The sequence below is a fragment of the Lolium rigidum genome, chromosome 7, assembly GCF_022539505.1.
Source record: "Lolium rigidum isolate FL_2022 chromosome 7, APGP_CSIRO_Lrig_0.1, whole genome shotgun sequence".
In the NCBI taxonomy this organism is placed as follows: Eukaryota; Viridiplantae; Streptophyta; class Magnoliopsida; order Poales; family Poaceae; genus Lolium; species Lolium rigidum.
Window position 1 is genome coordinate 53,243,598 of NC_061514.1, and position 24,851 is coordinate 53,268,448.

The 24,851-nt window shown below is 45.6% G+C and overlaps 2 protein-coding genes across 2 annotated transcripts; both read right to left on the minus strand.

The window, feature by feature from the left end:
- Positions 1 to 1,971: 1,971 nt before the first annotated feature.
- On the minus strand, positions 1,972 to 3,231 carry LOC124671359 (basic proline-rich protein-like). The gene is made up of 3 exons (XM_047207738.1): positions 3,141 to 3,231; positions 2,117 to 2,965; positions 1,972 to 2,003 (listed from the first exon to the last, which is right to left on the minus strand). Exons 1-3 carry the CDS (start codon positions 3,229 to 3,231, stop codon positions 1,972 to 1,974), a joined length of 972 nt encoding a protein of 323 aa, XP_047063694.1.
- Positions 3,232 to 5,577: 2,346 nt separating this feature from the next.
- LOC124676241 (ribosome maturation protein SBDS-like) lies at positions 5,578 to 10,632 on the minus strand. The gene is made up of 4 exons (XM_047212317.1): positions 10,300 to 10,632; positions 9,963 to 10,163; positions 7,083 to 7,250; positions 5,578 to 6,398 (listed from the first exon to the last, which is right to left on the minus strand). The coding sequence occupies exons 1-4, from the start codon at positions 10,561 to 10,563 to the stop codon at positions 5,943 to 5,945; spliced, it is 1,089 nt and encodes a 362-aa protein (XP_047068273.1). The 5' UTR covers positions 10,564 to 10,632; the 3' UTR covers positions 5,578 to 5,942.
- Positions 10,633 to 24,851: the final 14,219 nt, after the last annotated feature.

The window sequence follows — 24,851 nt, forward strand, 5'->3', positions numbered from 1 at the left end:
GGGTTGCCTTGGATACAAAGGGGATGAAACCCTAGGGAGACAAAGCTCAAAGTCATCTCTAAGCCTAAATCTTGTCTTAGGAGCTAAGGGGGTGACCTAGGTGCTTATATAGGCATACAAGGCAGCTTGGGTCGAACAGGTAAGTGGTGGACCGACTCGGGCCGTTCCGGTCGAGTCGAACCCGTGCAATCCGGTTTGGGATCCGGTCAGACCGGGCCTGTGACCGGGTGGTCCGGTCCTGGGTCCGGTCGACCGGGCGCCAACCGGGAACTTGCGAAGTTTTCGGTCGCCTTCCGGTACGAGGCAGGGAATCCGGTTGGGCGCCCGGTTGACCGGGCCTGGGACCGGATGACCCGGTTGTGGGTCCGGTCTGACCGGGTCCTGGACCGGCCAGGCTGGGCCTCTTCCTCCCGCCTCTTCTTCCTCTTCCTTCTTCTCTTCTTTCCTTCTTCTTCTTCTCTCTTCCTTGCACCATGGGAGTTCCTTCTCTCTTGATCCTTGTCGATGTCGGCACCTATAGACACAATGATGATAGGCATGAGGTAGCATACCATTCAAGTTGGTGTTGAGGTCGACCATAGAGAGGAAAGAGTTCACCTTGACATATATGGCGGGGTTTTGTGTTGTTGGTCTACTTGGGGGACTCCGTGGCCATGGTGTAGCGTCGACGATAGGCGGGGCTGCACTTGACGGTCTTGAGGTGGAGGTGTCCGAAAGCCACCCCACATCACCGACGGATTTAGCTCGCCAAAAGAAATGATCGGCGCAGCGAACGCAGTTATCTATGAGCCTCTCAAACTCCAAATCTCCCGATCCATCTCTGAAGCTAAATCAGAAAAATATGAATTTCCCAAATAATCTCGTACTTTTCTCATAAGAAGAAAAAAAAGAGGGATCTGGTACAGCATAAGAATACATGCTTAGTTTTTTTAAGAGGATGCCTGCTTAGTTATGAGGTGGTGCAGAATGAACTTCTACTCCCTCGGGTCCATAATAAGTGCCGTAGTTTTTATTCAAACTTGAGCGGAAACCACGACACCTATTTTGAACGGTAACATGTGAAGCCTCGTGTTGAAGGAAAATCAGTCTCTTGTTGTTTTGGTGCAATAATTATAATATTTTGGAGGAAAAATGGTCTCTTGTATAGTTATGGTTTCTCATGTAAAGGTCATGCTAGTCTCCGCGTTGTACCTGTGAAGATTTTTCATATCTTAATACAACTGACATGCTGGTTGCCTGTTCTTCAAAAAAAGAATGTAGCATAGCATCTTGCAAGGAGCTTGCTTGCTCGGTGATCAATTAACATTTGACCAGCTCTGCTGTACCCTGTTCTTGGTTGCTTTGTGTGGTTTTTTGTAAGGATTTCATGTATTTTGACATTTTTCATGTCCATATGGGGTAGCGGCCGCAGCAGCAAATTTTTCCTACACTGTAACCATGCCGATGCAAAAAAGGAGATCAAGGTAGGCTCAAGTCTGAAGTTCATGCAGTGCATCAATCAAAATAACTAATAGCTGTAGTTGGTCTCCTAGATGTTTTACTAGGCTCTTGTATTTATTATTTTTCTCATGGCCCCTGCAATCCTAGGTGTCATATTGGCTTTTGATCTGCAGATCGATGCTTGGATCAATGTCATATATAATCTGCCATGTGCTGAAAGCAGTCGAGCTTGATCAGACTGCTTAACTAATACAGATTCCATGGGTTTAGCGTGAAGACGAAGTTAGCATCTACCACTATTTGACTTAACTAATCTTGTAGAACAAGATAAAAAGTTAAAGGGGGAAACCAGCAACATCGATCCTGACTAACTAAGAGCTGGTTGCATAATACACATGTCAAGGAATCACCTTCGTACTAACCAGCTGATACTTACAAAATCTGCATTTCTGTGGCCTAGAAAGAAAATCGAGGAGAAGAATTATATCGAAAAAATCGCCCATCGAACGGCATCGTATCCTCTTGGTACCGTCAGACAAGGTCGAACGCGCACTGGTCATAGCCTGCAGAAACCATGAGAAACGGGAAACGATGGTAAGAAATCGGAATGGTGAGAGAAGCCCTGCCATGACCATGACCATGATCATGGTGGCGCAAATCAGCTAGTACTGCTTACTTGGGTCGCTGGTGACGATGGTGGCTGTGCCCCCGAAGTCGCAGGTGCCGCCGTTGGCCCTGGTCATCTGCCAGTAGCTGTTGAAGGCGTAGGAGGCGTGGGCGAGCACGGTGTCCGGCTGGGAGCATGCGCCGGCGGGCTGGATGGAGCGGCACTCGGCGCCGGAGCCGCAGGCGTAGTCCATGGCCTCCTGCAGGATCGGGTCCGGCACCGTGGGCTTGGCCACGCACCACATCGCCTGCCCGGCCCCCGGCGCCATCGGCGGGGCCAGCGGCGGCGGGTAGATGATCGGCGGCATGAACCCGCCGCCACCGCGTCCACCTTCGTCGCCCCCGCCACCGCCTCCACCTTCGCCGCCGCCACCCCCCGAGCCTGGGCCGGAGTCATTGGGCGGGCTGGGCACCACGACGATCGGGCTCGGCGGCGCCGTCCCGGGCGGGCTCGGAGCGAACTGCGGCGGGTTGATCGGCGTGGGTGTGACCGTCGGCGTGCCCGTTCCCGGGCTCGAGCCCGGGGCGGTGGTGCCGGCCGGCGGGCTGGGCTCGAAGGACGGCGGGATGGGCGTGATCGGCGGCAGCTGGTCCGGGGCGGAAGGGGTGGAGGAGGACGGCCCCGTCGAGGTGAACGGCGGCGTGGACGACGACGGGGGAGCGTTCGGCGGGTTGACGCAGAAGGGAGGGTTGACGCTGTCGGCGGCGGCGGCGAGGCTCGCGGCTGCGTCCCCGCCCTCGGTGCTAGCGCTTGCAGGAGGCGGCAGGTACGGCGTCGGCTGCACCTCCCTGACGAAGTTGAGCTTGAAGAGCGCGTTCATGAGCGAGTTCCTCTTGCTCTGCCTCAGCGCTCTCGCCTCTGCGCCACGAGCAAAGACTCCGCTTGGTTAGCGCCATTGATTACACAATGCAGTGCGCGCAACACGAATATCAACAAGGAAATAGGAAACTGAGATCGAAAGGTGGACTGACTGACACTCCAACGAGAAAAAAAAATGATAAAATATGACGACTGCTACTGGGAGTGAGCTTACCACACTGTGGAGTGGTGCCGAGCAGGAGGAGCAGGAAGATGAGCATCGACGGCGGCAGCCGACGGCTGATTCTGGAACTGCTGCGTCCCATGATCTCGCAGAGTCGGCGCCGTTGGTAGTCTCCACAGTCCGACTGGCACCGGTAGTAGCCAGTGGTTCAGCGCTGGTCGGGGAGGTGGTGCTTGTTATAGCAGCCAGGGGCTTGGACACCAAAGATGGGTTGTGGATCGGCCATGGATATATCCCAAAGAAAGAAATGGGAAAAAGTCGGCGGCAGAAAGAGGAAAAATGAGAGGTCGATCCGTGCAGCGAGGAGTGAAGTGCAGTCTAGTGGCGACGATGATACTCTGATACTCTTCCTCTAGGAGCTCCTGGTTTCGCTTTCGCTTTCGGGAGGAAACGTGGCCCGTCGTCGCTGGTTAATTGCCGAGCGACCGCTTTATTGTGTATCCTCGTCATTAGCATTGCCTGCCATGGGCATGGACTGAACTGGTGGTGTGTTTTTTTCCATTCCTGCCTGCGTTTCTTGCCGATTAGTTTTGGTATCTATGCTTGCTTGCCAACGGGGCAACTCCGCCAGCAAACGGCACAAGGATATCTCAACTCATGTTGTACTCTCACTTGCTTTACGCATGTTGAAGGAAAGCGCTCGCTCGTGGACTGCTCTTCGTTTAGGCAAAGCTATCTCCCATCTCTCTGAATGTTGGTGAGGTAGCAGCAACGCTTGCCATGGCGCCAAGCTCACTGTTACTCACGACTGGCTTCTGAGATGCTCTCTTTAGAGCATCTCGCGTCCCCCAAACCGTCCCCCAAACCGCGCCGGATTGAGCGTTTGGGGGACGTGTTTTATTCGTGCCGCCTTTGGGGGACGTCGCTCCCCAGCCGCGTCCCCCAAACGCCTCCCCCAAACATTTAAAATACTTTTTTTTGGCTTTTTTATTTCAATTTCCACAAACTAATACATAATTTGGAACGTGGTTTACACGAAAACACAGTTTGGAACGTGGTTTTCCACAAACTAATACATAGTTTGAACCGTCGTGGACACAAATATAAAATTTTGCAAAGAAACTAAACCTAACTAGGCCGTGCATCGAAGGTTTCCTGTGTTCGCTGCTAAGAAAGAACACTCGAGGGCACACCCAGTCACCTAAACTGAAAAATCCAGCGGGAGGATGGTGCCCTTGTTGGTTCTACCGATGAGGCGAACAGGCAGAAACCTCCGTGCACGTGTTCGCTGCGAAGAAAGAACACTCAGTCATCCTCCTCGTCGGTGCTGTCGCCGTGGTAGTCCCGGCGGCACCGCGTCTCGTCGAAGACCTTGACGCTCATGTCTCTGTCGCCGAAGTAGGAGAACAGGAGGATGAAGCCGGCTTGGAGGTTGTGGTGCCGCGCGAACTTCTCCCAGCCGATGTTGAGGTACATCTTGCCGCGCGCGTCGTAGATCACGTCGACGATCCACCGGTAGTAGCCGCACGCAGCCTCCCGCAGATGCATCGTGCGCGGGCGATCGTCCGCCGGCGACGTAGTCGGCGAAGGAGTCCGGCAGCCTCTGGATGCCGCGCGGGTCGCCCTTGAGGACGAGGACGAACTCGAACCGCACGTCTGGCTCCACGTCCATCTCCGACGATGATGAAGCCAGCGGCGTGGAAGGCGACGGCGAGCGTTCAGCTCTGCTGCGGCCACGACCACGACCACGGCCGCGAGGTCGGCCTCCGCCTCTACCGGACATAGCGTCGAGTCTTGTTGAGATGGTGGCGGCTAGGATTTGGGAGAGAGGCGCTAGGGTTTGTGTGTGAGAGGGACGATGAGAGGCGGCCCTTTTATAGACCGGAGGGAGGCGGGGAGCGGTGGCGCGCATTAAACGCCGGCACGCAGAGCTAGGCGCGACGGGACGCATCGCTGCGGGAACTGCACCGCCAATAACTTCCGTCGCGAGGTAGGCGACGGTTAGGTTAAAAATTTATTGTGCCGCTGACGAGTCGGCCCCGCCACTCTCTGTCTCGCTTTTCGTTGTGTTCGGCGTCCCGGTGCGTCCCCTGTGGAACGGGGACGGGCGCGGGGCGCCGGACACCGTATGGGGGCGCGCCGGACAAAAATGGGCTTTGGGGGACGCGGCTGAAACGGTTTTTTTGTCCGGCGCGCCCCAAATCCCTTTGGGGGACGCGGCTAGAGATGCTCTTAGACCTGGGAATGGCGAAAATTGTGCAGTGTTCTAATTGGTATAATAATACTATGGCGGTGTCAATGCCTACTTGGCATTGCCAGGTACATTATCCTATTATCATGTTGCCCTGTTGATCTAAGTTGTGTTCCAGACAACAGGTCAGAGCATCTGAGCTTTTACATGAACCAAGTCTTAAGCTAGACAAAAGCCAGATACATCAACTGGCTGCTAACTCCTGTTTTCGCCTACAGCAGACCAACAGATAATGTATGATGAAAAATCCAAGAACTAATTTCAGAACCAAAGCAACGTCAAGCTCATGTACATAAGTTTCATTAAGTTGTTGGTTCACATACATAACAAACCACATACCCAATAGCGTATCATAGCATCCCGTTATGGCAAAAGTGCATGACAAGTTTACTCAGCCAACTGCACATCAGCCAGGTTCTAGTACCTTTTCACATTTAGACAACGTAAACGCATCACATTCTAACAGCTCGCTAGCATACGGCAAAACTAGTTTCCCACTTGCACGTTCCAATGTGTAGCACTCGCAAAACAACAAGACTGCAACCTCATGTCCTGTGCATGGCATCTATCATCATGGAAGGCGTGGCGAGGACAAGCTCACCTCAGTAATCGTAGTCCTTCATACCCCTGTTGGACTCTGCCATCTCAATTTCTATCAAGCACTCCTCTTGGCTGAGCGGAGGAAGCCCATTCTTGTTGCGCGTGTAGTTGTGCTTGTGCCAGGCTGATTTGCAATGGTCTCTGTACGACTTGTCCTCCACAACTATGGCACACTCTTTGCATCTTTTCTGGTTTTTGCCTAGTGCCTGACCCTGGCTTTCCACTTCACTAGAGAGGCTCTGTTTCTGCATGGTCTCGCTTAGCTGAGCAATAGCAGCTGCCTCCTTTGTTGCAGGGACAGAGTGTACCTTCTCCACATTGTCTTCCACATTGTCATATTGGTCTGTAGAAGAGCCACCTTCTGCATGTGCCGACACTGAGAGCACTTCCACCCTCCCTTGCACGTCCTTCAATCTCTCTTCACACGAGTGCAGAATAGATGGCTCAATCTCACATACCTGCAAAACATTATCAACAGAGTACACCAATTAATGGACATGAAGATATCACGGTTTTGGAGAATAACACCATCAGTGTCAGGAAGGAGGAAAACGCCAAGCAGCCTAAGTAGACTTGAATGTTGAGATAATTATAGATGAACAGTACAAAAGGAGCAGCCAAGAAAGCTTCTGAATGATACAACTCTTACTAAATGATAGCACAGACCATTTACCAGCTCTACAACATCACCAGGCCAAGATACAAACTAGTATATCATCCGATATACTCCCTCCGTACAGAAATGTATGACGGTAGCCACATTATAGGTTCACTCACTTTTATTTGTATCTAGTCTACTTTTAATGTGTAGGTTCACTCATTTTAGTTTATAACTAGTCTACTTCAAAAATATCTAAAACATCTTATATTAGTGCACGGAGGGAGTATTAATTTAAACTTATGGAAGACACATTTAATGGGGAACTCGCAAGGATGAAAATCTGATAAAAAATCATAATCAGGCAACACAGTAATGACTCGCAGTCGCAGAAACATAATCTGGAAGACTTGCAATACATCATCCTACATTAACTGAAGGGAGACTAATTCAGTGGGGAACCCCACATGGATAAAAATCTGATAGAAAATCATAATCAGGTAACGCGGTAATGGCTGGGAGAAACATAATCTATAAGACTTACAAGGGAAGACTGACTGCCAGATTCATCCTTTGAAATAACAATAGCGTTCCACTCATCAAGCTTCTCCATAAGACCAGCCAGATTGGACTTTGGTGCAGTGAACCGCACCGTCAATGGTGCACGCTTTATAGGGAAGTGCTCGATGAGCTTCTTGATAACCTTGAGTGCCTGAAAATTTGGTGAAAATGCAAGTATCATCATTACTGTCACAGAGTTCACTAAAGTGTTCTTATAACGAGAAATTGCATCAGTAGAAGCTATTGGTATTGGGTTGACTCCAAAGGAAGGGAACTGAAATAGGTATGCATTTTCTTCTCTTACCAGGCTATAGTAGCAAAAACCAAGAAAATCCATTGGAAAGTTATGATAGATTCAACACAAGTGATACACAATTAATGGACATCTAATAGTGCCCTGGCTATTTTTAATCATGCTCTAGTTATACATACAGAAGATAGTAAGATGTATATAACAAAGCGAACAGCCTCTAATGTATCACCTTTAAGTGAATACCTCGAGAAAGGAGGATTCACATACATTTCTTGAAACTGAGGTTTGGCACATGCCACATTCGTGTTAACAGTAACATAATTTTTTCATGCTACTAGACCTGAACTCAACGGAACAAAGGCTGAGAGAATACTTCTTAGTTCTTACAAGTTTCTTCCAATTGGAACCAATTCAGATTAAATAGTATATGTGCTGCATCAGTAAGAGATCATCACTTCAGAAACACTATTCTCAGCTCTTCTGCCAACTACTAGTCCTACACAGCATCAATGGTTTGTAGGGCGTGCCTAATTTGCAAATGCAGATATCTGCACTTGCGCCCTCACCCCCCTTTTCTGCATGTTTAATTTTGTATTTACCAGGAATAAGATGAACTTCAACGACAGTGTGCTTCTACCCTTAGCTCATATTTTACCACCTATGTTTAGTGGGATTGCATAATATCTTTAGGCAAAGATGAGAGAAAATAAACAAAAAAAAAGTGGTCACTGTTCTATTCCAATAGCAGGGAAGGCAGAAAGTCGGCAGCTAACTGTTCATTCAGGCGGTTTTTTGACACATAAAACAGATAACAGTGGTACAGCTATCTGTAGTTATGTTTAAATGATGGTGACATACAGTGCTGTCAAAATAAATAACTACTTCTCTGATAATACAGAATAACAGGAATCAGAAGGTCAGGTATTTCTACAATGTGTATGATACTGCAGCCCAATTTGCAAATGTGCCTAATTTTCAAATCCAGATATCTGCACTTGCGTCCTCACTCCCCCTTTCTGCATTTTCCAGTTTGTATTTACCAGGAATAAAATGAACTCTGATGGTGGTGCGCTTCTATCCTTAGCTCATATTGTACCACCTATGTTTAGTTGGGTTGCATATTTTCTTTGGGTAAGGTTGTTAGAAAATAAACAAAAAAAAAGAGGCCACTGTTCTATTCCAATAGGAGGAAAGCCAGAAAGTCGACAGCTAACTGTTCATTCAGGCGGTTTTGACACATAAAACAGCTAACAGTGGTACAGATATCTTTAGTTATGTTTAAATGACGGTGGCATACAGTGCTGTAAATAAATAACTAGTTCCCTGATAATACAGAATAACAGGAATCAAAAGGTCGGGTATTTCTATAATGTGTATGATACTGCAGCCCAATTTGCAAATGCAGATATCTGCACTTGCGTCCTCACTCCCCCTTTCAGCATGTTCCATTTTGTGTTTACCAGGAATAAAATGAACTTCAACGACGGTGCGCTTCTATCCCCAGCTGATATTTTACCACCTATTTTTAGTTGGATTGCATAATATCTTTAGGTAAAGTTGATAGAAAATAAACTAAAAAAGTGGGCACTGTTCTATTCCAATAGCAGGGAAGGCAGAAAGTCAGCAGCTAAGTGTTCATTCAGGCGGTTTTTTGACACATAAAACAGATAAAAGTGGTACAGCTATCTGTAGTTATGTTTAAATGATGGTGACATACAGTGCTGTCAAAACTACTTCTCTGATAATACAGAATAACAGGAATCAGAAGGTCAGGTATTTCTACAATGTGTATGTACTGCAGCCCAATTTGCAAATGTGCCCAATTTGCAAATGCAGATATCTGCACTTGAGTCCTCACTCCTCCTTTCTGCATGTTCCATTTTGTATTTACCAGGAGTAAAATGAACTTCGACAACGGTACGCTTCTATCCTTAGCTCATATTGTACCACCTATGTTTAGTTGGATTGCATATTTTCTTTGGGTAGGCCAGAAGTCGGCAGCTTACTGTCCATTCAGGCAGTTTTGACACATAGAAGTATAGAAGAGTTAACAGTGGTGCTATTTTTAGTTATGTTCTAAATGATAGTGAGCTACAGTGCCATCAAAATAAATAGCTACTACTCTAATAATACAGGATAACAGGAATCAGAAGGCCGGGTATTTGTACAATGTGTATGATACTACGGCCCAAAGCAACAATAAGATATCAGGAGGTCAGCTACTTCTACAATGTGTATGATAGTAAGGCTTAAAGCACAATTCCCTAAAGAATGCAGAAAGTCGACAGCTAACTGTTCATTCGGGCGGTTTTGACATATTAAACAGCTAGCAGTGGTACTGCTATCTTTAGTTATGTTCAAATGATGGTGACACGCAGTGCTGTCAAAATAAATAACTACTTCTATGATGATACGAAGTAACAGGAATCAGAAGGTCGGGTATTTCTACAATGTGTATGATACTGCAGCCCAAAGCAACAATAAGGTATCAGGAGATCAGCTATTTCTATAATGTGTATGATAATCAGGACTAAAGCAACAATTTCCTATAAAATGCATGCACACTGCAGGTTCAGAATGCAAATGATGTTCCATAGGGTTGGCAGCTACCTGTTCCTTGGAGGTAAGGTTTGGATCGACGGCAAAGTGTATCTCGTGCATGAGGCGCTCGATCATGGTCATGGTGTAGGGGCGCCGGGTCTCAGGGTTGATGGTCTTCTCCATGACGATTGTGGCGATGTCCCGGAACTGGGAGGACAGCTGCGCCTCCCTCTCCTTGCCGGAAACCTGGAGCTCCCCTTTCTCCAGTATCTGACGGAAACACAGCAGCAAACAGTACGTAATAAGCAATCCACCTGGAAATCGGTAGTACGAAATTCATAGCAATCCACGGAAGGAGGTAGAGAACGGAGGACGAAGAGTGGGCAGCGGCGGGGTGTGGAGTTACCTCGACGCATATTTTGGTGAGGTCGTCGGTTCCGAATGCCTTGGTGAGGTCCTTGGACTTGGCGAGGACGCCCTTGGAGACGTTGGAGTAGACGGTGTGGGACTGGAGCACCTCGTCGAGGTCCTTCTCGACGCGGGTGCGCCAGGAGAGCACCTTGTTGGGGAAGCAGGCGATCTCGAAGCGCTGGCCGGTCTTCCGCAGCCGCACCACCGCCACGTTGGTCAGCCGCTTCTGCCCCACCGGCTGCACCAGCGTGCGGGACATCTCCGGCGGTCGCTCGCGGAGGCGCGCTCGGGTCGGGCTGGATTTTGGTTGGAGAGCAAAACCCTAGGGCGAGGAGGAACCTGGAGGCGGCGATGGTGGGAGGAGCGGGGTGGGGGGTTGGGGGAGGAAGAGGAGGACGAAACGGGGAGGCCAAGGAAAGTGGTGAGTAAACCTGGGGACACGTGGAACCAGACATGCTTATCGACTTGTGCTGGGCCGGCACAGTAGAACTAGTATTAGAAAGAGAGGCCTGCCCAAGCCTGGTCCGGACTAACAAGCCCAAATGTTTCCATTTTGCTACAAATTCATGATCTCGCGACATATTTATGAATTACTGCAAGGTTTCTCTAAGAGGTCGTTTGGTATCCATCATTTAAGCCTGGAATTCTGGAATTCATTTTAAAATTCCATAGGTGGGCTGTTTGGTTGCCACAGAATTGGGCCATCATTTTATTTGGGAAATCCAGCAAAATGATGCCATGTGTAATCACAATTCCGAAATGAAACCCGTCATTCACAATTCCTGTGGCAACCAAACAAATTCAATATTGAATTCTACTGTCATTTACAATTCCTGTGGCAACCAAACAAGTGTCTATTTCTGAAATTACAATGTAAATGAAATGAATACATGTATTCATTTCAAAATGTTACAAATGAAATGAAAACCTGGCTTCCAAACGACTTCTAAGTCAAATTACTTCAAGGTTGATCAAGTTTATATGACAGTCTATCAACTTCTACACCATCATTTACTTTTATATTTTCATATTGTTGCAATATGTGTAATGTGGTGTACGAGCGTGCACAAGTAAAAAAAAAACTACACTACACTTGAATTTGTAATTAGCTGAGTGTTAGTTGTTTGAGGTCAAACATGTACGACCTAGGCCGTACCACGAAGTAGCCAGTATAGTATAGACAAAATATGGTAGGCTAGACACAAGATAATCAGGTAACGGTCTGGTACCCATGGCAGCGGCCGGGCCGGTGTGTGTGGTGTGGCGTGGTGGTCTAGATGAGTGTGGTTTTCTCGGTGGCAGGGGAGGAACTAGAGCTCGAGTCACCCTAATGCACACTTTATTATGACATAAATTTTTCAGGCCACAATCTACTATACGAAAGTATGGTTTATATTGCCTCCGTTTCAAAATATAAGCCTTTTATAAAACTTAAAAAGTTTATATTTTAATATGAATGTAATAACTGCTAAGAAGAAAGAATGTAGAAATACAAAAAAAATACAGCAATAGGAAATTAAAATGCATACTATATTTATGTCTAGCGGTTTTGGGATTTCAAAAGACATCATCGAACACACAGGATCAATGACCTGTAAAGGAAAAGGTAGGTTTTATTTTCAAGTGAAACATAGTAGAATGACCAAAATTATAACACTCAAGTAGCAAAAAGTTTTCGCATTGCCTTTCTTTTAGTACATTCGATTCTTAAAAAGCCATGAAATACTTAACCACTTGATCATCAGTGACTTTCTTCATTTATTCTTTCTCCATAGAACAAATAACACCATCACTCAAGCTATTATCATCGAGGCAATTGTGCAAAAATATTTTCACTAGTTTCATGGTTAAAAGGCACCTCTCAAATATAAGAGTGGCAAAACACAATTACCAATTTCAACAACCGAAAAAAAAGTATACATAGGATTCCTCCTAGCAACTTCACTTTGAATGTTAATGGAAACATAAATGTGCTAATCTATTTTAGTGAATCAACATATTTTTTTTAGTGCTTGATTATGTACACTATCGGCATCACATCTATGATACTTTAGCCTCGCCTTCATGTCCAGCTATCCCATGCCACAGTCCCTAAACAGGAACAAAACAATGTGATTTGACCTTTGATTCACTGTCTTCAAGACGGCTTCCATAGTCATCAAACCAATCAGGATTGAACCTTCTCCTCTTTTTCCCCAAATGATGCGTATGGAAAAGCAATTTATCTTTGTTGGCAAGGACCATTATCCAAGTACTTTATTCTTACCAATTCTTTCAAATTAGGATGATATTTTTCTATCAATTTCCTCTTGCGTGGATCATATTGAATCTCCTCTTTTCAATTCATGTCTTCCCAAGCATCTTATGCTTTTCTTTTGACAATAAATTTGTCAATAATATATTTGCGTTTGAAAAATAATTGCTTCACGTGGGACTTCAGAATTTGACAAATAAAATGATATGTCATACATATATGAAAACCCGCATAAACTCATCCTCAAGATATATATTCCTGGTAGCCACAATTTTCTTGGGGTTTCATTTGCTAGACTCCTAGGAACAATTTTCTCAAAATAATAAAGAAAAACTTAGGGAATTATCGATAGGATACATTGGTTCTGCATAATTGATGATTGATGGAGGGAGGTGATGAGTGCAAATTGCATAGTGTTTTTCTTTAAGTTTTTGCATAAGTAGCAAATGCACCACTAATTAATGATTGGTCCCTAATCAATTTACATGTGCTAACCAAGGATTCAACGTAAATGTTGTGGTGACCCATCATACCATTTAATGTTGTAGTATGCAAGTCGTTGGCATAACACCGATGAAAGATCATTCCACTAGTATTACATCCCTCAGATGGTACAACAGAAAAATATGCGAGTTCAAGACATGTCTATAGAATTTACACATAAACTCTTTACTGAAGAGCAGAGCCTCCTACTTTACAATGAGGTAAAACTGCAAATAAGGCTCCAAATTAAAAGAACAACTCATGGACTAACTTATTATTAACTCTAGCTCTAGAGATACTTGGTTTGCTAAAGAAACTGGCTAGAACTCTAGCTACTTACGTTATAGGACTAGGGATCTGGTTTCCTTCTACTCCTAGTCTAGGTTTCCACCATGGTATATGTAAAAGTTGACTTCATCGACTTTATTGACTGAGTTATGCTTCCTTGTAGTCGTTGACCCCTCCGTCTTCAAGTATCATTGTAGCTGCTCCTTCGATGCCTCCCAATCTAAGCAGGGGGTTCAAGAGGGAACGGGTTAGTACGAGCATACTCAGCAAGTTTAATAATAGAAATAGGTGTATCATGTACTAGCTACAGCCACATACCAGAAAGTCGTAGGAAAATGCAAGTTTTCTTAATCATTTCTTTAAAATGCTTATTTTATTCTGAAAATCTATGTCGAACAGTCTTCACAGGTTGACCAGAACTTCACGAAGCTCATTTCCATCTACGTTCATAGTTCCTTCCCGAAACAGGAAGTGACAAGTGATACGTCCAATTTGCATCACTATATTATATCATAATTTACTGTTACTCTTTGATATATTTCATATTTAGAGGTAATACTTATGTCATTTCATTTATTTTTGCATGTTTGATGATGATTGTAGAATTAACCGCCGGAGTCAGGATTCTGGTGGAAAAAGTGACCGTCAAGACACCATATTTCTGAAGATCAACAATTCCCAGTAAATATACAGAAAATCCTATTTTTCAGATGACGGAGGAAGCCAGAATGGGAGGCCGAGATGGGCTAGGGGCACCATACCACCCCTAGGCGTGGGCCCACCCCAGGCCGCGCCTAGGCATGGTCTGGGCGCTTTGGACCACTTCTGACGGCGCCCCCTTGATGGTGCTTATCGTAACGCCGACTTCACACTGTTGGGGAATGCTTGTGACGGTAAAGCACACGTCCGTTGGGAACCCCAAGAGGAAGGTATGATGCGTACAGCAGCAAGTTTTCCCTCAGTAAGAAACCAAGGTTATTGAACCAGTAGGAGATGAAGGCCACGTGAAGGTTGTTGGTGAAGGAGTGTAGTGCGGCGCAACACCAGGGATTCCGGCGCCAACGTGGAACCTGCACAACACAATCAAAGTACTTTGCCCCAACGTAACAGTGAGGTTCTCAATCTCACCGGCTTGCTGTAAACAAAGGATTAAATGTATAGTGTGGAAGATGATGTTTGTTTGCGAAGAACAGTAAAGAACAGAGTTTGCAGTAGATTGTATTTTAGATGTAAAGGAATGGACCGGGGTCCACAGTTCACTAGTGGTGTCTCTCCAATAAGATAAATAGCATGTTGGGTGAACAAATTACAGTTCGGCAATTGACAAATAGAGATGCATATACATATCATGATGACTACTATGAGATTTACTTAGGGCATTACGACAAAGAACATAGACCGCTATCCACCATGCATCTATGCCTAAAAAGTCCACCTTCAGGTTAGCATCCGCACCCCTTCCAGTATTAAGTTGCAAACAACAGACAATTGCATTAAGTACTGTGTGTAATGTAATCAATACAAATATCCTTAGACAAAGCATTGATGTTTTATCCCTAGTGGCAACAGCACATCCACAACCTTAGAACTTTCGGTCACTGTCCCAGATTCAATGGAGGCATGAACCCACTATCGAGCATAAATAGTCCCTCTTGGAGTCACAAGTATCAACTTGGCCAGAGCCTCTACTAGCAACGGAGAGCATGCAAGAACATAAACAACACATATATGATAGATCGATAATCAACTTGACATAGTATTCAATATTCATCGGATCCCAACAAACACAACATGTAGCATTACAAATAGATGATCTTGATCATGATAGGCAGCTCACAAGATCTAAACATGATAGCACAAGAGGAGAAGACAACCATCTTGCTACTGCTATGGACCCATAGTCCAAGGATGAACTACTCACGCATCAGTTCGGAGGCGGGCATGGTGATGTAGAGCCCTCCGGTGATGATTCCCCTCTCCGGCAGGTTGCCGAAGGCGATCTCCTGAATCCCCCGAGATGGGATTGGCGGCGGCGGCGTCTCAGTAACTTTTCTTGTATCGTGGCTCTCGGTGATAGGGTTTTCGCGACGGAGAGAATAAATAGGCGAAGGGGCAGAGTCGGTGGGCGCCCGAGGGGCCCACCCCATATGGCGGCGCGGCCAGGGGTGTGGCCGCGCCACCCTATGGTGTGGCCGCCTCGCGTCCCCTCTTCGTCTCCTCTTCGGTGTTCTGGAAGGCTCCGTGGAAAATAAGACTGTGGGCTTTTGTTTCGTCCAATTCCGAGAATATTTCCTGTGTAGGATTTCTAAAACTAAAAACAGCAGAAAACAGGAACTGGCGCTTCGGCATCTTGTTAATAGGTTAGTGCCGGAAAATGCATCAAAATGATGTAAAGTGTATATAAAACATGTGAGTATTGTCATATAACTAGCATGGAACATAAGAAATTATAGATACGTTTGACACGTATCAAGCATCCCCAAGCTTAGTTCCTACTCGCCCTCAAGTAGGTAAACGCTAACAAGGATAATTTCTGAAGTGACATGCTACTATCATAATCTTGATCAATACTATTGTAAAGCATATGAGATGAATGAAGTGATTCGAAGCAATGGTCTAGATGATGACTAAACAACTGAATCATATAGCAAAGACTTTTCATGAATAGTACTTTCAAGACAAGTATCAATAAGTCTTGCATAAGAGTTAACTCATAAAGCAATAGATTCTTAATAGAAGGTTTTGAAGCAACACAAAGGATGATTAAAGTTTCAGCAATTGCTTTCAACTTGTAACATGTATATCTCATGGATAGTTGTCAACATAAAGCAATATAACAAGTGCAATAAGTAAACATGTAAAAATCAGTGCACACAGTTGACACAAGTGTTTGCTTCTAAGATAGAAAGAAGTAGGTAAACTGACTCAACATAAAGTAAAAGAAAGGCCCTTCGCAGAGGGAAGCATGGATTACTCATGTGCTAGAGCTTTTTATTTTTGAAAACATGGAAACAATTTTGTCAACGGTAGTAATAATTCATATGTGTTATGCATAAAACCTCTTATAAGTTGCAAGCCTCATGCATTGAATACCAATAGTGCCCGCACCTTGTCCTAGTTAGCTCGGACTTCCATGGATTATCATTGCATTACATATGTTTCAACCAAGTGTCACAAAGGGGTACCTCTTCGTCTCCTCTTCGGTGTTCTGGAAGGCTCCGTGGAAAATAAGACCGTGGGCTTTTGTTTCGTCCAATTTCGAGAATATTTCCTGTGTAGGATTTCTGAAACCAAAAACAGCGATAAAACAGAACCGGCGCTTCGGCATCTTGTTAATAGGTTAGTGCCGGAAAATGCATCAAAATGATGTAAAGTGTATATAAAACATGTGAGTATTGTCATATAACTAGCATGGAACATAAGAAATTATAGATACGTTTGAGACGTATCAGGGAACCCCAAGAGGAAGGTATGATGAGCATAGTAGCAAGTTTTCCTTCAGTAAGAAACCAAGGTTTAATCGACCAGTAGGAGAAAGGCGTGACTTCTGAAGGTGTTGCTAGCTAACTAGTGGCAGGGCCCACTACCGGCGTCAGCAACAACGTGGAACCTGCACACAACACAGCCAAAATACTTTGCCCCAACTTACAGTGAGGTTTTCAATCTCACCGGTTTGCTGAACACAAAGGATTAGACGTATCGAGTGGAAAGAGATGTTTGCATAAAGTAAACAGAACAGGATTGCATTAGAATTTATCAGTAAAGGAAACAAGACCGGGGTCCACAGTTCACTAGAGGTGTCTCTCCATAAAGATAAATAGCATGTTGGGTGAACAAATTATAGCTGAACAATTGACAGAATATCGACCATACATGACTAGATGATTACCTATGAGATTTGATTGGGCATTACAACATAATACATAGACCGTAGTCCAACTGCGTCCATGACTAATAATCCACCTTCCGGTTATCGTTCGAATGCCTTTCAGTGTTAAGTTGCAAGCAACATATTATCGCATTAAGCAATGTGTGTAAAGTAAACAATAGAATTACCCTCAATAAAACATTGTTGTTTTCTCCCTAGTAGCAACAACACATCTACAATCTTAGAAGTTATTGTCACTCTCCCAGAAAACTAGAGGCATGAACCTACTATCGAGCATAAATACCCCCTCTTGGAGTTATAAGTGTCCACTTGGCCAAAGTTTCTACTAGCAACGGAGAGCATGCAAGATCACAAATAACATATGACATGAATATATAATCAATCTCAACATAGTATACAATATGTTGGAGATATGTGATACGTCTCAAACGTATCTATAATTTCTTATGTTCCATGCTACTTTTATGATGATACTCACATGTTTTATACACACTTTATGTCATTATTATGCATTTTCCGGCACTAACCTATTGACGATATGCCGAAGAGCCGATTGTCGTTTTCTGCTGTTTTTGGTTTCAGAAATCCTACAAAGGAAATATTCTCGGAATTGGACGAAATCAACGCCCAGGGTCTTATTTTTCCACGAAGCTTCCAGAAGACCAGGGGGGATACGAAGTGGGGCCACGAGGGCCCGTACCCATAGGGCGGCGCGGCCAACATGGGGCCCGCGCTGGCCTATGGTGTGGGGCCCCCGCGCCGCCTCCAACCCTACCCTTCCGCCTACTTAAAGCCTTCGTCGCGAAAACCCCAGTACCGAGAGCCACGATACGGAAAACCTTCCAGAGACGCCGCCGCCAATCCCATCTCGGGGATTCAGGAGATCGCCTCCGGCACCCTGCCGGAGAGGGGAATCATCTCCCGGAGGACTCTTCATCACCATGATCGCCTCCGGATTGATGTGTGAGTAGTTCACCCCCGGACTATGGGTCCATAGCAGTAGCTAGATGGTTGTCTTCTCCTCATTGTGCTATCATGTTAGATCTTGTGAGCTGCCTATCATGATCAAGATCATCTATTTGTAATGTTACATGTTGTGTTTGTTGGGATCCGATGAATATGGAATACTATGTCTAGTTGATTATCAATCTATCATATATGTGTTGTTTATGTTCTTGCATGCTCTCCGTTGCTAGTAGAGGCTCTGGCCAAGTTGATACTTGTAACTCCAAGAGGGAGTATTTATGCTCGATAGTGGGTTCATGCCTCCATTGAATGCGGGACAAGTGACGTAAAGTTCTAAGGTTGTGGATGTGCTGTTGCCACTAGGGATAAAACAGCAATGCTTTGTCTAAGGATATTTGTGTTGATTACATTACGCACCATACTTAATGCAATTGTCTGTTGTTTGCAACTTAATACTGGAAGGGGTTCGGATGATAACCTGAAGGTGGACTTTTTAGGCATAGATGCATGCGGGATAGCGGTCTATGTACTTTGTCGTAATGCCCTGATTAAATCTCATAGTAGTCATCGTGATATGTATGTGCGTTGTTATTCCCTCTCTATTTGTCAATTGCCCAACTGTAATTTGTTCACCCAACATGCTATTTATCTTATGGGAGAGACACCACTAGTGAACTATGGACCCCGGTCCATTCCTTTACATCTAAAATACAATCTATCGCAAACTCGTTCTTTACCGTTCTTCGCAAACAAACATCATCTTCCACACTATACATTTAATCCTTTGTTTACTAGCAAGCCGGTGAGATTGAGAACCTCACTCGTTACGTTGGGGCAAAGTACTTTGATTGTGTTGTGCAGGTTCCACGTTGGCGCCGGAATCCCTGGTGTTGCGCCGCACTACACTCCGTCACCAACGACCTTCACGTGTTCCTTGACTCCTACTGGTTCGATAACCTTGGTTTCTTACTGAGGGAAAACTTGCTGATGTACGCATCACACCTTCCTCTTGGGGTTCCCAACGGACGTGTGTCTTGCACGCCATCAATATGCCCGAGAGGCAATAATAAATTAGTTATTGTTATGTCTTAGTGTTCATGATAAATGTTTACACCTCATGCTACAATTGTATTAACCAGAAACATTAATACATGTGTGTTGTGTAAACAACCATAGTCCCTAGTAAGCCTCTCATAAAACTAGCTTGTTGATCAATAGATGGTCATGGTTTCATGATCATGAACATTGGATGTTGTTAATAACAAGGTTATGTCATTGGGTGAATGATATAATGGACATACACCCAAATAAGCGTAGCATAAGATTAAATCATTAAGTTCATCTTGCTATAAGCTTTCGATACATAGTAACCTAGTCCTTTGACCATGAGATCATGTAAATCACTTATACCGGAAGGGTACTTTGATTACATCAAACGCCACTGCGTAAATGGGTGGTTATAAAGATGATATTAAGTATTCGGAAAGTATGAGTTGAGGCATATGGATCAAGAGTGGGATTTGTCCATCCCGATGACGGATAGATATACTCTGGACCCTCTCGGTGGAATGTCGTCTAATTAGCTTGAAGGCATGTGACAAGGTCACAAGAGATGACATACCACAGTACGAGTAAAGAGTACTTGTCGGTAACGAGGTTGAACTAGGTATGGAGATACCGATGATCAAACCTCGGACAAGTAAATTATCGCGCGACAAAGGGAATTGGTATCGTATGTTAATGGTCCAATCGATCACTAAGTTATTGTTGAATGTGTGAGAGCCATTATGGATCTCCAGGTCCCGCTATTGGTTATTTATCAGAGAGGAGTCTCGATCATGTCCGCATAGTTCACGAACCGTAGGGTGACGCGCTTAAGGTTCGATGTTGTATAGTAGATATGGAATATGAGATGGAGACCGAATGTTGTTCGGAGTCTCGGATGGGATCCAAGACATCACGAGGAGGTCCGGAATAGTCCGCAGAATAAGATTCATATATGGGAAGTCATTTTCAGGGTTATCGGAAAAGTTCAAGATTTTTCGGTATTGTACCGGAGGTTCTAGAAGATTCCGGAGGGTACCATAGTGGGGCCCACCTATCCCAGACGACCAACATGGACCGGAGGGGGTCACATAGGCCTACATGGGCCAGGCACACCAGCCCCCCAAGGCCCATGCGGCTGTATCAAGTGGATAAGATCAAATCCCTTGAAAATAGGGACTTAACTTGGGGGGAAAGTTGCCCCCCTTTTTTGGCCGACCCTACCGCTTGGAGGAGGAGCCAAGGCAGCCCCCACGCCTATATAAGAGGGAGGGGAGGGTTGGGGCGCAGCATATCATCCCCCCCAAACCCTAGCCGCACCTCTCTCCCTCCCCCTTCCTCCTGCGCAGGCTTGGCGAAGTCCTGCAGGAATTTCTCCTCCACCACCACCACCACCACCACGCTGTCGTGCGGCTGGGATTCCGAGGGGATCTACCACACCTCCGCTGCCCGCTGGAACGGGGAGAGGAAGGACTTCATCGAAACCGTACGCACGACCGAGTACGGAAGTGCTGCCGGATTGCAGCACGGGACATCGACTACATCAACAATGAGATCTGATCTCGTAAGGCTTTGGATCTTCGATGGTTAGTCTCTCATACATCTCGTTGCTTAGATATTCATAGATTAGATCTTGCTTCTTCCTAGATTGGATCTCGGTTTTTGTTCATCTTCACGATAGAATTTTTTTGTTTTCCATGCAACGAACCCATCAGTGGTATCAGAGCCGTGTCTATGCATAGATCTGTTGCACAAGTAGAACACAATGGATTTGTGAGCGTTGATGCTTTTTTTGTTTTTAGTTATGTGTACTTTGCATCTTGCGGGATGGTGGGATGAAACGGCCCGGGACAACTTTACATGACCGCGTCTCATGAGACTTGATCCACGCTTGACATGCAACTTGTATTGCATAAGTGGCTTTGCGGGTGTCTATCTCTCTCACCATAGTTAAGATTCAATTTACTCTTTCTATTGACAACACTAATATCACCGTTGTGATTCATGTTCGTAGGTAGATTGGATCTTACTCGAAAAACCCTAAACCACGTAAAATATGCAAACCAAATTAGAGGCGTCTAACTTATTTTTGCAGGGTTTGGTGATGTGATATGGCCATGATGTGATGATGATTATATTTGATGTATGAGATGTTCATTATTGTATTATGGCAACCGGAAGGAGCCTAATGGTTGTCTTTAAATTTGTTAGGACATGCGTGTCTATTCATCATGTAATAGCTTTATTTCAAGTAGTTGTTATAGTAGCTATAAGTGATGGACAACCATAAAGCGGCGCCATGAACCTTGGTGCAATGCTGGTGATGACGATGGAGATCATGCTCGTGTGCTTTGGAGATGGAGATCAAAAGCAAAAGAAGAAAGGCCATATCATATCACATATTTTGAATTGCATGTGATGTTAATCCTTTATGCATCTTATCTTGCTTAGATTGCGACGGTAGCATTATAAGATGGTTCCTCACATTAATATCAAGATAATAAAGTGTTCTCCTCTCGTATGCACCATTGCTAAAGTTCGTCGTTTTGAAGCATCTCGTGATGATCGGATGTGATAGATTATACATTCACATACAACGGGTGTAAGCCATGTTGCACACGCGGAAATACTTGGATTTGCTTGACGAGCCTAGCATGTACAGTCATGGCCTGGAACACAGGAAACAGAAAGGTTGAACACGAGTCATATGGATGATATGATTAACATGTTGATGTTCACCATTGAAGCTACATCATCTCACGTGATGATCGGATTTGGTGTAATGACGATGGATCGTGTGCCACTAAACAACTATGAGGGATGTTGTATTAAGTGGGAGTTCATTAGTAATTAGATTAAAACTTGAACTAATTATGATGAACATAGTCTGAATAGTATTTTGAATTAAATTTTAGAATTGGCATCCGTTATCTACCATACGCTAGTCTTGTAATTGAGATAGAAACAATGTTAAGTATGACAAGTAACTTTACGGACTGGTACCGTATTGTTAAAGAATCAAGGAATGATTAAGTCATATTGCAAATTTTTGGTAAACCTCACATTGCTGATTCAAATAGCAATGATTTCAGTTAGTACCTAAACCTCACCTGGCAGCCGAGGCATCGCTATTAACGTGGCGCAGACTACCGAAGCGACGCAGCGACGCCAGTCGCTGGCGCATTTGAGAAGACGCATCAACGCAGGGTCGCTGCCAGGCGGGCCCGACGAACGCGAGCGGACGCAACGTCCACCAGAGACGCATCCGAGGCGCATATTTGGCCAAATTTGCGTCTCCACGTACGGCCGGTCACTTTGCGTCGTCCCGCTGGAGATGGTGCCAGACGTATTTCCGGTCATAGCGGACGAAAACGGTCGCGTCGCGCCGCTGGAGATGTGCCCTTATGCGGATTTCGTGAAAATACCGGGATTGCTAGAGATGCTAGGAAAAAAGACTGTGCAAGAGCCGGCCGGCGCGAGCCCTCCCGAACAGGGCAGCTGCTAGTTTCCGAATTGGTCCCTTCTAGCTATGTGGACAAGGATCGTTCGGGATATGTAGAGCTGCAGGTCGGTAGGCGGACCGACGATGGGATAGTTACTTAGACAGCTACGCGTAGGTCGGCAGGAGAAGGCGCCAAACCTGGTGCGTCTATACATGGGGACAGGAACAGAGAACCTGCATGCATATGCTATGCTAGACGACCTAGCTCGCTAGCTAGTTTCTTGTAGAATTAGGCAAGGTGCACGGGGAACTCTGGCATCTAGCTAGCAAGTGCACCTGTAATCGATCGATCGATCGATGGACTAATTTGTGGACGTACGGCACATGCATGTTATCTTGTGGGACATCGCATAGATGCCATTCTGCAGATTTTCAGCTTAGGGCATCTCCAGCGGTGCGATGTATTTTAGAGTCCGAAAATGTCCGCGCGCGTCCGTTTGCGTCGGTCGAAATGTTCGAAATCGACCGCGCTTCCGTTTCCGTCGGGGTGGCTCCAGCGGCGCGACGTATTTTTTGGTCGAAACATTTTTTTTAACGTGAAAATATAATTTACATAGTTTAACACATGAAAAAAAAACCTAAACGCGAGCGCCTACTGCTGCTCTTTGTCGCTGTCGAGCACGATGAGCTCCGGTATCGCCCACGGCCAGTTGCCATCCAGGGGAGCGTACGCCGGGCGCGCCGGAGACGCCGGAGGCGCCGGAGGTGGAGGCGCCCAGGGATGCTGCTGTGGCGGCGGTGGAGGCGCCCAGGGGTTGTACGGCGGCGGTTGTGGCGCTGCCGAGTCCTGTAGCGCCTATCGAAGGGCTTCATCCTCCGACAGGCCCGGCGGCATGACGCCGTGCGTAGCGGGGCAGCGGCGGCTGCACAGGCGGGTCGTTCTCGGAGATGAGGAGGCCGAGCTTCGCCATCTCGTCGTCCGTCATGTTATCGGGGAACTCAAAATTGTGGCCCTCCGCCATGGCCTGCTGCCATTCGTGAAAGACGGCGGCGACGTAGTCATCGCTGTCGTCCTTCACCTCCTCGTTATGGTACGTGAGCGCCTTGATGACGTGCAAGACACACGTCCGTTGGGAACCCCAAGAGGAAGGTGTGATGCGTACAGCAGCAAATTTTCCCTCAGTAAGAAACCAAGGTTATCGAACCAGTAGGAGTCAAGGAACACGTGAAGGTTGTTGGTGGCGGAGTGTAATGCGGCGCAACACCAGGGATTCCGGCGCCAACGTGGAACCTGCACAACACAATCAAGGTACTTTGCCCCAACGTAACAGTGAGGTTGTCAATCTCACCGGATTGCTGTAAACAAAGGATTAGATGTATAGTGTGGATGATGATAATTGTTTGCGAAGAACAGTAAAGAACAAGTATTGCAGTAGATTGTATTTCAGATGTAAAGAATGGACCGGGGTCCACAGTTCACTAGTGGTGTCTCTCCCATAAGATAAATGGCATGTTGGGTGAACGAATTACAGCTTGGGCAATTGACAAATAAAGAAGGCATAACAATGCAGTATACATATATCATGATGAGTACTATGAGATTTAATCAGTGGCATTACGACAAAGTACATAGACCGCTATCCAAAGCATGCATCTATGCCTAAAAAGTCCACCTTCAAGTTATCATCCGAACCCCTTCCAGTATTAAGTTGCAAACAATAGACAATTGCATTAAGTATGGTGCGTAATGTAATCAACACAAATATCCTTAGACAAAGCATCAATGTTTTATCCCTAGTGGCAACAGCACATCCACAACCTTAGAACTTTCTCATCATCGTCCCGCATTCAATGGAGGCATGAACCCACTATCAAGCATAAATACTCCCTCTTGGAGTCACAAGTATCAACTTGGCCGAGCCTCTACTAGCAACGGAGAGCATGCAAGAACATAAACAACATATATGATAGATTGATAATCAACTTGACATAGTATTCAATATTCATCGGATCCCAACAAACACAACATGTAGCATTACAAATAGATGATCTTGATCATGATAGGAAGCTCACAAGATCTAACATGATAGCACAATAAGGAGAAGACAACCATCTAGCTACCGCTATGGACCCATAGTCCAGGGGTGAACTACTCACACATCGATCCGGAGGCGATCATGG

Excerpts from the sequence above, each read along its gene's own strand:
- LOC124676241 (XM_047212317.1), bottom strand. The coding sequence starts at position 10,563 with ATGTCCCGCACGCTGGTGCAGCCGGTGGGGCAGAAGCGGCTGACCAAC. Across the intron at positions 10,164-10,299 it reads TCACCAAAATATGCGTCGAG|ATACTGGAGAAAGGGGAGCT; the intron begins GTAACTCCACAC and ends TGTTTCCGTCAG. Across the intron at positions 6,399-7,082 it reads CTGGCAGTCAGTCTTCCCTT|GTATGTGAGATTGAGCCATC; the intron begins GTAAGTCTTATA and ends AATGTTTTGCAG.
- LOC124671359 (XM_047207738.1), bottom strand. The coding sequence starts at position 3,231 with ATGGGACGCAGCAGTTCCAGAATCAGCCGTCGGCTGCCGCCGTCGATG. Across the intron at positions 2,966-3,140 it reads CGGCACCACTCCACAGTGTG|AGGCGAGAGCGCTGAGGCAG; the intron begins GTAAGCTCACTC and ends CTCGTGGCGCAG. Across the intron at positions 2,004-2,116 it reads CATCGTCACCAGCGACCCAA|GCTATGACCAGTGCGCGTTC; the intron begins GTAAGCAGTACT and ends TGGTTTCTGCAG.